We start from the raw sequence: 16,516 nt of genomic DNA on the forward strand, positions 1-16,516 counted from the left end.
ACCCAGAAGTGGCGCGCCCGCCCGCCCGCTCCGCCCCGCCGCTCCGCTCGCCAGGCGCCCCCCGCGCGCCCCCCGCGCCCCCGCTCACCCCGGCTCCGTCCCGGCCCCGGCCCCGGCCCCGGCCCCGACACGCCGGCTCGCGCTCCCCGCCCCCTCCGTGACCCCCGCGCCCCCCCTCGGCCCCGGGCCCGACCCAACCCCCCCCGTGCCCCTCCGTGCCCCCTCCGCGCCCCCCCTCCCCGGTGCCCCCCCAGCCCGGTCCCGGTCGCGACCCACGCCCCCCAGGCTCCCCGCCCCCCTGCGCCCTCGCCCCTCCCTGTGCCCCTCCGTGCCCCCCGCCCCCCTGCGCCCACCCGCGCCCCCGCCCCCCGCGCTCCCCGCCCCCCCGCGCCCTCAGCCCTCCCCGTGCCCCTCCGTGGCCCCCGCCCCCTGGTGCCCCCCCCCGCCCAGTCCTGACGCCTCCCTGTGCCCCTCCGTGCCCCCCGCCCCCCTGCGCCCACCCGCGCCCTCGCCCCCACGTCGCCCCCAGCCCCGGGTGCCTCCCCGCCGGGTCCCGACCCCGACCCGCCCCCCCGCGCTCCCCGCCCCCCTGCGCCCTCGCCCCTCCCCGTGCCCCTCCGTGGCCCCCGCCCCCTGGTGCCCCCCCCCGCCCAGTCCCGGCCCCGACCCGCCCCCCCGCGCTCCCCGCCCCCCTGCGCCCTCGCCCCTCCCCGCGCCCCCCGGTGCCCCCCGCGCCCCCGCCCGCCCCCGCCCGGCCCCGGCCCCGACCCGCCGGCTCGCGCGCCCCGCGCCCCGCGCCTCCCGCGGCCGCGACAAGTGGGCTCCGCACGGAAAGTCGGCGCCGGAGCGGCGGACTGGGCATGCTCAGAAGCCGGGGCTGGCTCCGGGCTCGAGTGGGAAGCGTCGGCACTCGGGAGGCGGGAGGCGGGAGGCGGGCGGCGGGCGGCGGGAGGCGGCGGCGACTTTGGGGAAAGTTGCCCGGAGAGGGGAGGCGGCCCCGGCGCGCGGCGGCGGCGGCGGCGGCGGAGCATGGGCACCCTGCGGGATCTGCAGTACGCGCTCCAGGAGAAGATCGAGGAGCTGAGGCAGCGCGATGCCCTCATCGACGAGCTGGAGCTGGAGTTGGACCAGAAGGACGAACTGATCCAGAAGCTGCAGAACGAGCTGGACAAGTACCGCTCGGTGATCCGGCCGGCCACCCAGCAGGCGCAGAAGCAGAGCGCCGGCGCCCTGCACGGAGAGCCGCGCACCAAGCGCCAGGCGATCTCCGCCGAGCCCACCGCCTTCGACCTGCAGGACCTCAGCCACGTGACCCTGCCCTTCTACCCCAAGAGCCCACAGTAAGCGGGGGGCGGGGGGCGGGGGCGGGGGCGCGCGGGGCCGGGGCGCGGGGCCCGGCGCCGCGCGAGCTGCTGCGCCCTGGGGGCGCCCCCCGCGCGCCGCGCCTCCCGCAGCCGCGCTCGCCGCCCCTGCGCTGCCTCGCGGTCTTTGTCGGATGCCGGGCCGCGGGCTGCTTTCGTTTTTTCCTCTTCTCTTTTCACAGCCCTGCACGGTCGGTCGTAGGCGCCCGCGCGGCCGAACCCGGCCCGCACGCGCCCCAGGTGTGTGTCCGGCCGCGCGCGCGCGCCGCTGAGTGTGAGCGTGAGTGTGAGCGTGCGAGCCAGCGAGTGTGAAACGGGGACTAAAAAGCCCGGCTCCCCCGTGCCCTGGCGAGCCTGCCCGGCCGGAAAATCCCAAATGCAGGCTCATCAGACTGGAAATGCAATGCGTCTGATGCCACCCCTACTTTCCGTGCCTCTCCGTGTGGCTCTCCCGGATTTCTCCCTTTTCACGCCCGGACCCCCCCCCCCCACCACCCTCCAAACCCCGGGGTGCTGGCATCCTCCAAGTGTCAGAAATAAGCAAATACGCATGTCGAGGGGGTGATTTTTTATTATTTTATTTTATTTTATTTCATTTTATTTTATTTCTGAATTGGATGGCATTTACAGCCCGCAAATGGAAGCCCAGTCTGTTGATTCTTTTTCTTTTCTTTCTTTTTTTTTTTTCTAAATACTGTTTTCATACCATCCGAGGGAGAATGGGGCTTGTTTTCCTTAAGGCATTTGCATGATGTTGCCCCTGAGTGTCAGGTGCTTGGGGCTGCTACCCGGAGGGTTGCGGGTTTCCGGGTGGGCAGGAGAAGTACACTTACCTTTAGGGACAGCGTGAACACATCGTCTGCCTCACTCTGGGCTTCTGATGCAACCACTCTGCTGTCGTCCCTGTCCCTGCGTTTAGGGAACTGTGCTCCACGCCGGGGGGCTTCGGGACTCGGGTAGGAAAATGCAACCCCAACTTGTTAGTTAGACGCCTCTCGATGCAGAGACCTTATGGAGAGTAAAGTGGCAGAAACATAGGATTGATACAGGGGGAGGGACAGCGCCCTAACGAAGGGTATTTCTAACAAATAGATAAGGAGACAAATGATAAAATGAAAGATTTTGCTACTCCCTTCCTAATAGCATCACCCTGGCTGGATGACACGTGTTACATAATAACGCCAGCTCCCTTGGAACCCTTCGTAAACACAAGAAATTAATGTAAGGAGAAAGGATCAGTACGTGATCACCTCCATTTCTGGCTGCCGGATTTGGGGGGCGGCTAGCGAGCACGTGCGAATTAGACTTTTGAGAACTTAAAGAGTTAGGCTTCCCTCCGTAGGTTCCCGTAGAGCTTTTGCTGTTCCTCACGCAGGTTTAGGTTAAGAAGGAGTTGGTGTCCTCCCCAGAGTGCAGGGCAGAAACAGGGAGGATGAACGTTTCGGGGACTCTGACCTCAGCAAGTGGCCCTGCCAGGTAGACGCGGATCTGCCTCAGAAACCTGAAGGATTCGCATCTCCTCCCAACTTTCTCCAGTAAATTAATTTGCAGTCCCGACACGCTTGCCTGTTTTAGCTAACGAGGTACATGGCCGTCTCTCCTGGGCCAAGTTTTGCATAATGAAAAAAATAACTCCAGCTTCTCTGCCTTTTTAAGCATTGCCTAGGATCTCATTTTTGGTACCTGCAGGACTTTGGGGTAACCCGGAGAAAACTGCACTTTTACAAAAAGACCGTTGTAGTAGGTTTTATAATGAAGCATGATCAAGCCAGCCGATAACTCCAGTTACACGTTGCATCAGAGGAGATCTGAAGGATTCTAGGCAGTGGGGAATGAGCTCTAGAAACGTGGTGAAGTTGTAGACGTCTCTCGGTGCTTCACACGTAGGACTGCTAGGTTTTTTTTTGTTGTTGTTTTGTTTTTTTGTTTTTTTTTTCCTGCAAGCCCACGGTGGAAAATGGTGGGAAATGAAATTAGCGTGGCAAATAATCCACACCATTCTGTTACAATAAACATTTTATCATGGAACAATGCTGTGCCTTCTGATATTTATTCAATAGCTTGTGCTTTAAAGAAATCAGCTGTTTGAGGTATCACCATGGTGGTTTTGGTGATTCTGAAGGATTATAGTGAAGAAAAGGATAGACTGTCTTCCAAGCTTAAATAATTTTGGAAAAACATCTGTTCTTTTTTCACACTTACATAAAGAAAACTAGAATAAAACTGGCTTAAGTGGTAGAGTGTACCTTTCTTGAGAGAGAAGTTACATTGTATGCAAAATGCTTATACCTTATGCCATTTGATGATGGTGCAAGATAGCTCCGCAAAGAATTAGGAAAACGGGCCAAACCGAACACGACTTGCTCCAGATTTCCATTTATTTCACTATGAATAAGCTGATTATACAGACTGACTGGCAACAAGTGTTTATGTCTTTATATTTCACTTTTAGTGCAACTTATATATAGCCCTCCTTCTCAGGCTCACACACAGATCATTGCGAGTTCGAGCTGAAAGGAAACCATCTAAATAGCCTAAAAATGGAATCCAAGTTCACGTTCCTGTGAATTTTCTCTTCTCTTTCCACTGGTTGTAGGTAACTGCCCAGCTAATGTTCTGTTCAGTTGTCTGACGCGTGCAAATGTGTTTACGTTTTGCTTACTGACGTTGCCCTCGGAGGATGATAATTCGGAAAAACTTCTTTTTGTGTGTGTGTTGTGATTTCCGATCATTTAAAAACTAGTGTGAGATTGTAAATTATTAACCTAAATCATTTTAACATTGTTGGTTTGGCATTTTCCCTGTAAGCTGGGAATTGGAGGGAATGCTGTGTCAGAGCCAGGGAGCTCCTGCTGAGAGTCTGTGTGTGTGTGTGTGTGTGTGTGTGTGTGCGCACGCGAGCGTGTTGGGGGCCAAGGGGGGGGCCTGTTCTTGTTTGTCTCTTTCACGTCTGTATAGAAATGGCCCTTAAGCCCTCTATCTGTTAGGAATGTGAAGCAAAGAACTGATGTGGGAGTCGATGCTGTATTCCGTTACTACCAAATAACTGCTCTAGGATGGAAAACTATTAGCCTGTATATTTTGAAATGAATTGAGCACATAACCCCTTAGAAATGAAAAAAATATATCCATTTTAGGAGATCAGATAGTCTGTCGGTTATGTATATGGGATGGTTCTTACGGACTTCAGAGTCATTTTATTTCGTGATACTTCTTCCTTCCTGAAAATTCTGTTAACAGGTCAGAACGTCCAGTCTCTGGCATTTGGATCTGAACCCTTTACCTGTTGTGAATATTCTCAGATCCTTTCCATTTTGCTGTCCCAGTGTTGCAGGCCATTTCCCTTGGGCTGTGTGGCCTGAAGTTCCTATAAAAAGTTGTTCGAGTCTCTGAATTTTTGTGCAGCTGGTGCTTTTCACCCCAGAGGTAGCTGAATTTCAGGGAATGATGACATGTTTTGTAACGTTTCACTCTGTGGTTGTGAAATACTTTGGAAGCGCTGAGGACGAAAAGAAATGGATTTCCTTATTTTGGGGGAGGCATTCATTTTAACGGGCTCTTCTATGATCTTTTAAGCCTGGACATCAGTCCGTCTCTAGACAGACAGTCGCTTCCTACAGGCTGTCTGTTAAACTTTGTGGGAAAGCTGAGAGGATTCTAGAATGTTGGCAGTATCATGGATGGAGAATATTATAAAACGTAGATTTATTCGGGGGGAGCAGCTAAATTCCACATGTGCCCTATGGTTCTTGGCCGGGATGTGTGCCATGTGCAGCTGTCCCGAGGCCTTAGAGGTGAGAGAGATGGGGGCCCGGCTCAAGGAGCGCACGCCACACCAGTAAGTATTCTAGAAAGTGCAGAGGGAGTTAGACTGCGGAGGACACGCCTAAGGCAGTTGGCGAAGTGGAATCGGGCCCCTTTGGCTTCCTGGTATTGGGGTGTCTGGTGGAGGTGAGGTGTTTGGAGCGGGCATCGGAAGGGCCTCGTGAGCTGGGCAGGTGGCAGGGGGCCGGCGGGCGCGGTGGGAAGGGACCAGGGCCTCGAGGCCTGGGGGCGCTCAGGTCGGCGACAGCAACGGGGCCCGGAATGCCCTGCTGGGCTTGGGGAAGGGCCAGTTTAGGCCCCAGAGGTTGCGAGCCTCGGGTTCTGTCTTCCGGAGTCGGCGACAGGGCGCCTCGGCGTGTTTTCCCGATGCTCCAGGCCCTGTCCCTGCCGCCTAGTGCCGAGCGGTCCCTGTCGGGGAGGCTCCGGGTCCCGGGATGGCCCCCAGCGCTGCGCCTCCTGCCCCCCGGCCCTGTCCTCCGTGTCCCCGCCGGGTGACGGCCTTCCGTTTCACCGAGCCGCGGATGCCCACAACTTGCCACGACGTGGGGTCCCCCTGGGAAAGGAAAGGACTGGACGCCCCCCACCCCGGATTCTCCTGGCGGACGGCTGCGTTGCATGCCCCAGGCCAGCGCTGCGGGTCCCTTGGGTACCTGGGCGAGCGGGGCGGAGCCGAGGAGGGAACACTGGGGGTCTCTCGATCTCGTGGGCGGGTTCAAGTCCAGCTTAGCGCTCTTCTCACCGCCTTTCCCACTGAAGTCGGGGCATTAATTGGACACGACGGTCTGCGCCCTGAAATCCTGGAAGCGCTTGCGAAATGCCCAAGGCCAGGCTGCCAGCACCCGGTCGGGGTTTTGCAACGCAGTCGAGTTGTGTGCCCGTCCCACGGGGCTTATGATGGAAACCCTGACAAGCCCCGGGGAGAGCGGCTCGGGCTCCAGGCCGGCTGCGAGTCCGAAGGGCCAGCTTGCAGGCACCTGCTGCTTCCTGTTCCCCGGGAGCCGGAGCGGGGCGCACCCCGCCGCTGCGCTCGCAGCCTGCAGGCTAGGAGGCCGGGACGCGGCTTCTCGCTGTCGCTGTCTGCTTAGCCGTGGAGGGTCTCCGTGGTTTCCTAGCAACCGGATGTGCACACCAGGCTGCTGCTCTTTCTGCCATCCCTGCCATAGGGGCCGCTGCCCAGCCGGGGCGCCCGGCCCGCTGCTGGCGCTCACAGCCTCCGTCTCGAACCTTCCCGGCTCCGAGAGTGCAAGGCGGTGTGATAAAGGAGCACGTGGGGAGAGCAGCGCTCGCCAGCATGCTCACCAGCTTATTATGCAATCACATCGGTGGCATTTCGAATCCTAATGTGCCCGCTGGAGCTGGTGCCGCCTGCCACCCCTTCCCTGCCAGCCCTCTGCGCCTCCTCACACTGGCCCCTGAGGCTGCTCGGCCCGAGCTCCGAGGCACCGTCACAGTCCGGGGAGGTAGCTGGGACCCGCCTGTGTGAACTCCCTGGGTGCGGTTTGGGTGCGTGAGCCTGCAGGTCAGGAGAAGCAAGGGCCCTGAACCTGGCCACGTGCGACACAGGCCTCCCAAGGGGGAGCCCTGACCGCCTGCCCCCGAGAGGGTCTGGGGTCTGAATGCAGCTTAGCATCCTGGTTATTGATAGGAGCGAGGCAGCAGAGTCCAGTGGGAAGAAGAGAGGTGTGTGGGGGGTGGGGCGCACAGAGGGGTGTCCTGGAGGACCCTCCAGGGCGACCCAGGATGAGCATCGTTTGAGCCGTCCCACGGTTGCGGGGACGCGGGAGGGCGTGACAGGCGTTTCGGGCATGGCCAGAGGCAGTGACTGGGGCAGACTGGGCAAGTGGGACAGCTCTGCGTGCAGGAAGGACAGCACGGGGGCAGGTGCCGGGCCCGAGGTCCCCCGAGGTGGGCCTGCCCTGGGAGCCTGAGCCACCCCGGGATTTTGGCGGAAAACCACCAGGATGTTCCCTGTAGACTGGCGCCGGTTTTGAACGCCTCGCGTGGTCCCTTTGAAACGTCCGTCGATGTGACAGCAAGGAGGCGGCCTCGGGCCTGTGTGCAAGAGGATGAGGAGGGCCCCGAGTGCATCACGGCTTCTGGAAAAAAACCCCAAGACAGGTCAGGAGGGCGCCGCCCGTCTGTCACGACGGCTGCTGCTTATGCAGCGCGGACTGCGCCCTGGGCTTTCCGTGGCTCGTCTCCCCCGTCGTGGCTCCATCGGCCCTCGGGGGGAGCCTCCAAATCAGCCCCCTTCCAGAGCCCTGAGGAACGGGACGCTGGAGCTCAGACGAAGCTAAGATGTGACTTGTCCCAGGTCACCCGCTTTATCAAAGGCTGGGCCGGGATCCAGGTCTGGAGCTGATTTCCCAAAGGGCCGCGAGGGCAGTTGTGCCCAAACCCCCCGAATGGCATCCAGGCTCTTCTCGGGGAGCCTCTGGCCGCCGGTAACCAAACAGGAGGCACAAGTGCTTGGGGCAGAAGGGGAAAAATAAGAGGACAGTGGTTCCCAAGGTGCACGTTGGAATCATCGGGGGACCTCGGAAAAGCTCCAGCGCCCTAGGTCTTACCGCAGGCCAATTAAGGTAGCAGTGCCCGGGGGCGTGAGCCCCCTCCCGGAGACTTCCCCAGGGAGCTCCAGCGTGCAGGACCAGGAGAAGCTGCCCACTTAAAGACTGGACCTGTTTCTCTTGGTGGGAACCTTTAAGTACGAGGGGCTTACAAAAGCAGGAGAATTGCATTTTTTTTTCTTTTTTGGCCAGATTATAGGGGTGCGCTATTTAGTGCCGTGTGGTTTATCCGCCCACGCAGGTGGTCAGTACTTGCTCAACCGGTTGGTCCTCACCCTTGGCTGCGTGTTAGAGTCACCTGGGAAGCTTTAAAAACGATCTTTCCTGGGGGGGCCACCTGCAGAGGTTCGGGTGTCATTGCTCTGGGGTGGGCGTGGGGAATAGATTTATCACTTTAGCTCCTGAGATGATTCTGAGACGCAGCTGGGGTTGAGAACCTGGACTAACCTACCGTCCACTCAAGCTCACTTATTACGGGTTACTTGAAGTCCCTATTCCTGGGCAAAGCACTCTCCTTGGTCCCATTTTGACCAACCCGGATGCCTTCTGGCCCGCGAAGCCAGGCAGCTGCCCTCCCGGGCCCGTAGCATCTGCACCTGTCGGACCGAGGGTGCTCCCTGGGGTCACCTATTAGGACCCGGGCACACAAAAGTGGCAGCTGCTCCGTTGGAAAGGTGAGTGTGAGTCCTCTTGCCTGCCGACCACGAGTCCTGGCCGCCGTGCGAACAGGACACACACGTTAGGGTCACCATCCTTCCAAGTGTGTTTTCCACTCACGGCGGGGTGGGGGGGGGCGGCTGCCTCGTTACCAGTCAGACTGCTTCCTTGGGTCCCCAGTACGTCTCTGAAGTGCTGAGTCGAAGGAGGTGAGACCATGATGAGCCCCCTTGGCGGAGCAGCCCTGGGCTTGTAGCGCCTCTCCTTCTGGTATGTGATGTCTCTGCAGCCAGCTACAGTTTTTTTTTTTTTTTTTCCTACAGATATTTTATCCTTTTAAGGCAAACAGCCTGTGCTCAGGCTGAGGAGTACTTTCCAAAGAGGCTTCAGAGAAAGCAGAGTGAGCTCTCAGTCCCCTTTCCAGATGGTTCGGTTTGAGGGAACAGAGCTGGTGGGCACTGCTGATGGTCAAGAGATCTGACACTCATGCTGTGTCCCTCAGGGAGTGCTCCTGGGGGCGATGGGAGTCCCTGTGCGACCCTGGTCACGGCCCCACTGTGCCCTGTTGCCAGCTCTGTGGCCTTCTTTGCCTTCCTTACATTGTTGTTGAAATCCCTCAAGATGTTCCTGATTGTGTCTGACAGGTGCCTGTTTACATGTGCCATCGAGTCATCTTCCCAGGGGAGGATCAGCCAATAGAGCACTTAGCGTAAGTGACGAAAATAGCTAATATAATTGTGAACACTTTTTTGGTGAAAATAATCTTAGAATGGGAGTTAGCAAGAAGGTTTCTTGTCCACCACCACCCCCCGCGCCCCCTTCTAAAATATGACAATGTGTTCCGCTGACGGATGGGATGCAAACACAGAATGGATGGAATAGGGCTGCCCAGAGGAATGGGGGCGTTAATTATGCCGGGAAGTTAATCATAAGGAAAGTCAGCACTTTCATTATGAATCCAGCTTCGTGCGTTTGGTTGTTGGGCATAAATGGGAAGGTATAAGAGGGAATGAGCAATGATAAAGGGAAAAAAAAGGAAATAGGAAAAAAAAAAAAGGAAAATAGGGGAAAAAAGGCACGTGTTCCCTTACTGGGCTTGGCAGAGATTGAAGCAGAAGGGTGGGCACAAGAGTTCCTGGTGGGCCACAGGGAAGATGCCTGTGTTAGAGTTCCTGTACTCCGAGAATAGAAGAAAGATGGGGCTTTAGGACGGAAAATAAAAGTGACCATTCAGGGTCAATATCTATGAATTGCACCAGCGTCAAAAATTAAGTTAATAATAAACAACCTTTGCCTCTCTAAAGGTCATCAATGCTAATTAAACTTCACCAAAATTGCTTTAAGACCAATATGGTTTCATTCGCTTCTGCGCAGGGGGTGGTGACGCAGACCCTGCAAAAGCACAAGTAAATAGCTTAAATTATTGATATGTGCCCAGAGTTGGTCTCCTAATGCCATTGGCCTTCTGCTGTTCACTTTTATGTGCCACCTTCTAGAGAATACCGGCTCTTTAGGAATAGCCCTGCCTTTCTTTGAACGTGGACTAATTAAACTGGCCAGTCCAGTTTAATTTGGTTAATTATATTCAGTGTCAGCGATGACAGATACACCTGAGTTAAGCAAAATAATTTTGCTATTTTCTGAAACCACAGCATTATGGTGATCTCAAGCTTGCACCAGATCGGGGCCAAGGAATAATGAGATCACGTGGAGGGGGGGATCCATCTCTTTTCTGAATATCACCTGTGTACTGTACAGATGATACTGTATATCATCTTAATGGTCTGACTCTATCAATAAATTATGGCTTTGACTATGCTTCTAAGTCTGGACGGAGAGGAAAGGGAAAAAGGTTGTCGAGACAAGGAAGAAAAATGGGATTCTGAATTTTGTCCCCCCTGGGGTTGTTGCCACTGACCCTCGGGAGGGTGGCTTGGCCATCGTTGTGTGCCTACAGGTGGCTGGGAGTCACGCTGTACACGCTGGCACGACTCCACCCTTCCATCTTCATGAGACACACTTGGCCTAAATCACTGGTGACGGAGGAGCACATTTGCTATTACGGCGAGCCGGCAATGACGGCCCTCTGCTAGACTTGTGCAGGTCTGACAGGCTGTCACCACATCCTTTACAGAGGAATATTAAACATCTGAATGTGACAGGTACCATTTTGCGCGGCCCGCGGTGGCAACTCATTATGTCAGTGGGAGGGGAGGAGGGGCGAGGAGGGAGCCAGTGCGGTGACCCCCATGGCGTCCAGCCCCGGCTCTGGCAAGCCTGGAGCTCCCTGGGCACCGTGGTCTTCCTCGCAGCTGGTTGCTTGCCCCTTTATCGAGGAGCTGAGCATAGAGGGCTTCGAAGAACAGGCCTGCAGAAGCTCAGATGAAAGATCCCTTCGGCGCATCCCTCTTTATTGGGAGTTAGATGCATTGTATTTAAGAGAACTTTTTCAGTTCTGACTTGTAAGGGGAAAAATCCCCCCCTTTATTCCCTCCAAAGTGTCTGGTGTAGTGAGGAATGAAAGAATTGCTCCAAGTTTCCAGCGATTTACCTAATACTCAACTTTATTAAAATGTAATACATGAGTCTGACGTTTGTATGGACAGTGCTTCTCGTTACAGATCTGAAAAGCTTTAGGATATTGCAGCTTCCTTTTAGGAAAAGGAAGCTGAGCCTTTTTTTTTTTTTTTTTTTTTTAAGATAGTGGGAGCCTGGATCAGGAAATAGTCATTTTTCTTCTTCAGAATTTCACTTGAGACTTTCTGTTGTTCTTCATAAAAGGGAGAGAGGCCATGAAAAATTATCTGTCTGATGCTGCCTTCCAGATGTTTTAGCATTCCTCAGTCAGGAGAGCTACATTCTCTTGTGGGGAAAAGAAGAGACAAGGGAGCTCAGGGAGCGCCGGATGGCATACAACTAAATGGACATTCCTTTGAAACCATCCTCGTAAAAAGGATTGGTGACTAAAATAACAAGCCCACTGTGAACAGAGCATCGTTTGGTAACTCCATACTTGACGAAGTCCTCCAGTCTTGGCCCCTTCCTTCCTTCCTTCCTTCCTTCCTTCCTTCCTTCCTTCCTTCCTTCCATTTGTGAGAGATAAAGACAGAGATGCAGAGACACAGGCAGAGGGAGAAGCAGGCTCCTGTGGGGAGCCCGATGCGGGACTCGATCTTGGGACCCCCGGGATCACGACCTGAGCCGAAGGCAGACGCTCAGCTGCTGAGCCACCTGGGTGTCCCCCAGCCTTGGCTTTTTCACTGCATTGTTGGAGACATTAAGATGTTCTCCTCCTCCTCTTTTTGAGTTTTGGTGGGAAATGCCTCACCTGGAAAACCCTGTTGTAGGTTTCTGTGATAGGCAACTGCTAAAAGGGTGTGCTCTGTGCCTTCTGAAGTAATAACTACAGGAAAACCTTCCAGAAATGGAAAATTCAGGCCCTTGGAAGCATCATATATGTGTGTGAGAATTTGTTTACACGTTTATGAAGAATTATAGGGAGTTGTTTCAGAAAGTTCTGAGATTTGAAGAGCACCTTATTTCCGTCCAAACTACTATTCCATCTAGAATATAATCGTGATTATTTTAAGCAATCTGGAGGTACCCTTGTGCTCCCTCAGAAATAAAGCGATTAAAAGAGAACTGGTATTGAAATGCTTTGGTGACGATACGACCTCAAGGTGCATGGAGCATCGCTAGTAGACTTTAATCACAAAGTATAAAATAGAACATTGTTCAGCACGGAGCGGGCCGCCTTTCTCAGGTGACCCTTCCTCCTATGTGACCCATCTTATCTTTTGGTGCCACCACTGGGGTCTGCACCCTGCACGTCATGGGTCAGTGCAGAGCAGAGCCCTGCCTCCTGGATTCCTAAGTGTTACTGTCAGGGTGATAAATGGAAAGTAACCCGAGGATGCATTTTTTTGTGTTGGCAGATGGACTCAGAGGTTATTACATAATATCTAGGTGAACCTTTGCTGGTGGGTTTTCAGATCACCTGTGGCAGGTCTGCCCCCCACCTCCCCCCTTCTTGACGCCCATTTCTCTATTTTCAACTGCTGCTTGGGGTTCAGTGTATTGCTTTATCATCGTAAAGGGGAAAACTTCTGTTACTCCAGCAGGGTCACTTTTTTTCCCTGACTTCCTCTTGGACGTAGAGAACTATTTCATCTTTGCAGAAATCTTTTATAAAGTGAAGGTAGTAATTATTATTCGTCTTAGCGTGTGCTGCATCTGCTCTCTGATTGCCTTTCTCACAGGAATCTCGTAAAGCAGGCCCGGTTATAGCATCTCATTTTGTTTTCAGATGGAGAAAATGAGGCAAAGAGAGGTTCAACCACTTGTCCCCAAATAAAATGCTGGGCCAAAGTACTCAGATGCAGACCTGCGAGATCCCGAGACCATGCGCATGCTCTATGGACACGGTGGTTTAGCCAATCGTCCCCACTGCTTAGTGGTTTTTGTGTGTGTGTGTTTTTTAAAAGATTTTATTTATTCCTGAGAGACATAGAGAGGGGCAGAGACACAGGCAGAGGGAGATGCAGGCTCCCTGTGGGGAGCCCGATGTGGGACTCGATCCCAGGACCCTGAGGTCATGACCTGAGCCGAGGGGCAGACGCTTAACCCACTGAGCCCCCCTGGGTGCCCCTGGAAGACTTTGTGCCAAGCAGCCCCCTCGGGTTCCACAAATCCGTCTCAGCTCCTGACACTCTGTATTGTCTCTATCTGCCTCACACCCCCTTATTTGTCTTACCTGCCTGGCCTCTGAAAACATTTTAGCTTTTCACCTGAAAAAACTGGAATTATCTAGTCTTTTTTTTTTTTTTTTTTCTAAATAGACTCCATGCCTCCCACGCCCAACATGAAGCCCAATGTGGGGCTTGAGCTCACAGCCTCAGATCAAGACCTGAGCTGATAGCAAGAGCCGGATGCTTAATGGGCTGAGCCACCCAGGCTCCCCTGAGATTATATAGTCTTGATAAGTCCCTTTTGGTTTGAGTAATCTGTGATTCTTAATTATCTTTGCAAGGAAGCATACTTGTCTTCCAACTGAAATAAATGTCTCATCTTAAGTTCTGCAGCATAAGACGTCAAAAATTGGTTAACCTTGAAAAGTAAATGGGTTGGTTGCTGAGAAATCAAGCCTAGAATTAATGGAAATAGTCATAGGAGAGTCTCTTCAAAATTCTTAATTCCTTTTCGCACACAGAGCCAGGACTCTAACAAAATCCTGTCACGCTTATGATAATAGCTTGCTAATTTTGACTATCCAGAAATTCACATATTTCGAGATGGGAGAGCCCATCAAACTCATGTTATGATACGATTTCATTAGATTTGTACTTCAACATTAGCCAAAATGAAGCGGAAAGTTTAAGGCTGATTTTGTTTGTCGTACTGTCTCTCGGCTCCTCGGTGGAACCCGAGAACACCCAATCCTGGAAAAACACTTTACTCATCTCATCTGATCATATGCTTCTGGGAATAAATTCTATAATACGTTCTCAATAAATCCTGTCTGAGGATACGTTCCTGGGAGGCCCGGGTGCCCGTGCAGCCGTGTGGCTTGTACCTGGTAACGGTGAGGCGTGATCATGACTTAGGCTGGAAAGACGAATGCACACGTGCTCCCGTTGCTGCCTCTCCATAGCTGCGTGAATAAAGGAGGACAGATCGTCTTCACTGTACAGAGGAGATAATTAGGGACCAAGGAGGTGACTGAGACAACCCAGATCCAACGGCTCTTATCCGACGGCCCCGTAAGTGCAGTAGGCCATCGGACTCGATTCACCCTTCTTCCCACACCCTAGGCGGTATCCGAGCACCCCTGGGATTGCCTTGAGCATCCGAAGTCTTGTGGTTCGGACGGTGCCAGCAGGTCAGATCAGAATACAGCATGGATGATGGGTAGGGCCTTAGCCCTGATGCACCTGCTGCCTGACCACTCACCAGGCCTATGACCTTGCTATCAGTGGGGAGTGTAACACGTGCCGTAACTGGAGATCGTGCTTGCGAGGCCCTCGGCACAGCACCCAGACACAGCACGGGCTTCACAGAGAGCCCAAAACGTTGTCATTTGTGTTGAGGTCACTAACCCAGATTTCGTGACTCAAGTGTGTCTATGCATCTGCCGGCTAAACCGAAGAGCAGGAGGTGGAAGGAGTTTCCGGAATGGCGAGTCCTAGAGCAGAGCCCGATGCAGGCCAGCGTGGCTCTGCTGAGTGCGACCCAGAGGGAGGTTGAGGCAAGGACCCTGCATGACGTCCGTGTGGGCTAACTGTGGGCAAGGAGGGCAAACGGAAGCCGCCTGGAAGTTCCACGACGGTGCCGTTTATTTCCCTCACTGAGCAGCGACAGGCCCGTAGGGAAGTCGGGGATGGATTGGTCAAGTTGGAGCTGAGTGCCGTGCGTTTAAATTATGCTAAGAAATGGTAGTGCAAATAATTGTGCTGAAAGCTGCCTGTGCTCTAAAGGCAGGATGCGTATTTGGAGGTCATTCTTTGCAGACGCATTTATGTGAAATCACAGTAATATTGTCCTTAACGTTCCATTTCAACGCCCGGGACCACGCAGACCGGGGCAGTGCTGCCGGCGAGCACTGCGCGTTTCTAAAGACCCACGGCTTTCACGATTTGACTTCAATCCATCAGAAGTATTTAGAGCAAAGTGCCTTTTCTGCTTCCTGAAATGTCTGCATAGAAGTTGGGCACTGATGATGGATTTCTATTTGAAAACCATTCATTTCCAACTTGAATATTTGCTGTCCGGGCTGAGGAGCCATCAGATGCAGAGCGTAATCTTAGCCTGTAAATGCCTTCTGCTAATGACGCTGATGGTGCATCTCAAGATGTCTTTCCAAAAACAATGTGATTGTGAGCGAGAGCGGTGATAGCAGCCCTGGTAGCCCGTGGAGGAGTACATCCGTGGTCTCGGACAGATTCTTGACAGTCACGGCGATGAGCTGATAATGGAAGAGCTTCAAAATAAAAATAGAAATACTTGTTTATTTTGAAACGTGTTGTGCGGTGCAAGAAAGATAGATTATTTTTAACGGCTTTATTGAGGGATGATTTACATACCATAAAATCCGCCCACTGTACGTGTACAGGGCTATGATTTTCAGTGAGTTTATGGGGTTGTGCAGCTCTGAGCACAGCACAGTTTCAGAGCATCCCTCGTGCCCCCCAAAGTACGTGGGGTCCACTGTGGTCGGCCTCAGGCGCCCACGGGCCTGCTTTCTCTCTGAATACGGTTACCGCGGGCGTGCGTTTCATACCGAGGGCGTCTTATTTGGCCAGTGACGCCAATTTGCTCGAAAGACCGCGTGGCATCCGTCGATGATGGTTTAGAAGGAAGTTTTGAATGTTAACATCGCATCTGACCCGTGTTATTTTTTGTTGACTCTAAACATTGAATCTCACCGGTGTCAGACAAGCTCAAGTGGACAGTTGTTGTGTTTGGGGTGACGCAGGAGCCAAAGAATCTGCCTGTGTGCCTAGGTCCAGCCCGTGGACTGCTGCCCGTGGGGGACTTCCCGCACTTGGCCTTTCCGCTGTGGGGGTTCATGTGCATTTTTCACGATCCTCAGCACATCTCTGAGGCACAAGGAGGAGTATCTGGTCCATATTGGAGGCGGTAACAGTGCAGCCGGCTCGGAGAAGTTGAGTGGTTTGCCCAAGGTCTGTGCGTGGGCCACTGTCGGAGGAGTTCTTGATCTATGAGCCGACCGGGTGGCGAGTACGTGTCTACACCTTCCCAACGTGCCAGCCTACCTGCTCGCTTTTCCCGTTTCCTTTAGCACAAAGGCACATCCCAGAAGCTACCCTCCTACTTGCCGTGAGGCCTTCCCATGCACATTCTGCAAAAAAAAAAAAAAAAAGAAAGAAAGAAATCAGAGAGTCCAAGTGAGTTCAAGATAAGCACCCATCCTCCCTCAGGGGAAAATAGAATTGCTCAGGGAGCTGTTTGGAAATGAGAGACACACAGACAGAGGAGTATTTGAATTATGAAATAAAAGAATACACGAGAGTACGGGAGAGACAGAGGAGAAAGTCCGCTTCACAGGATTTGAGCAGAGGAGAGAGATTCCAGTGCTCGCGGCAGGCC

The 16,516-nt window shown here is 53.9% G+C and overlaps 1 protein-coding gene across 4 annotated transcripts in view; it reads left to right on the forward strand.

Annotated features, from left to right (window-relative positions):
* The window catches only part of PRKG1 (protein kinase cGMP-dependent 1), a 1,198,973-nt gene that overhangs the window by 82,386 nt on the left and 1,100,071 nt on the right, over positions 1-16,516 (forward strand). The window contains exon 1 of one of the 4 annotated variants that reach the window (XM_072803729.1): positions 954-1,340. The exons of 1 other annotated variant lie outside the window; for it this stretch is intronic. In XM_072803729.1, coding sequence (XP_072659830.1) covers positions 1,030-1,340 — 311 coding nt within the window. In that variant the 5' untranslated portion in view covers positions 954-1,029. Of the gene's footprint in view, positions 1-953; positions 1,341-5,080; positions 5,200-8,829; positions 9,120-16,516 lie in introns of those variants that run through there. 2 more of the 4 variants (XM_072803732.1, XM_072803733.1) reach the window with 2 other exon arrangements.

Source organism: Canis lupus, chromosome 27 (assembly GCF_048164855.1).
Source record: "Canis lupus baileyi chromosome 27, mCanLup2.hap1, whole genome shotgun sequence".
Taxonomy (NCBI): Eukaryota; Metazoa; Chordata; class Mammalia; order Carnivora; family Canidae; genus Canis; species Canis lupus.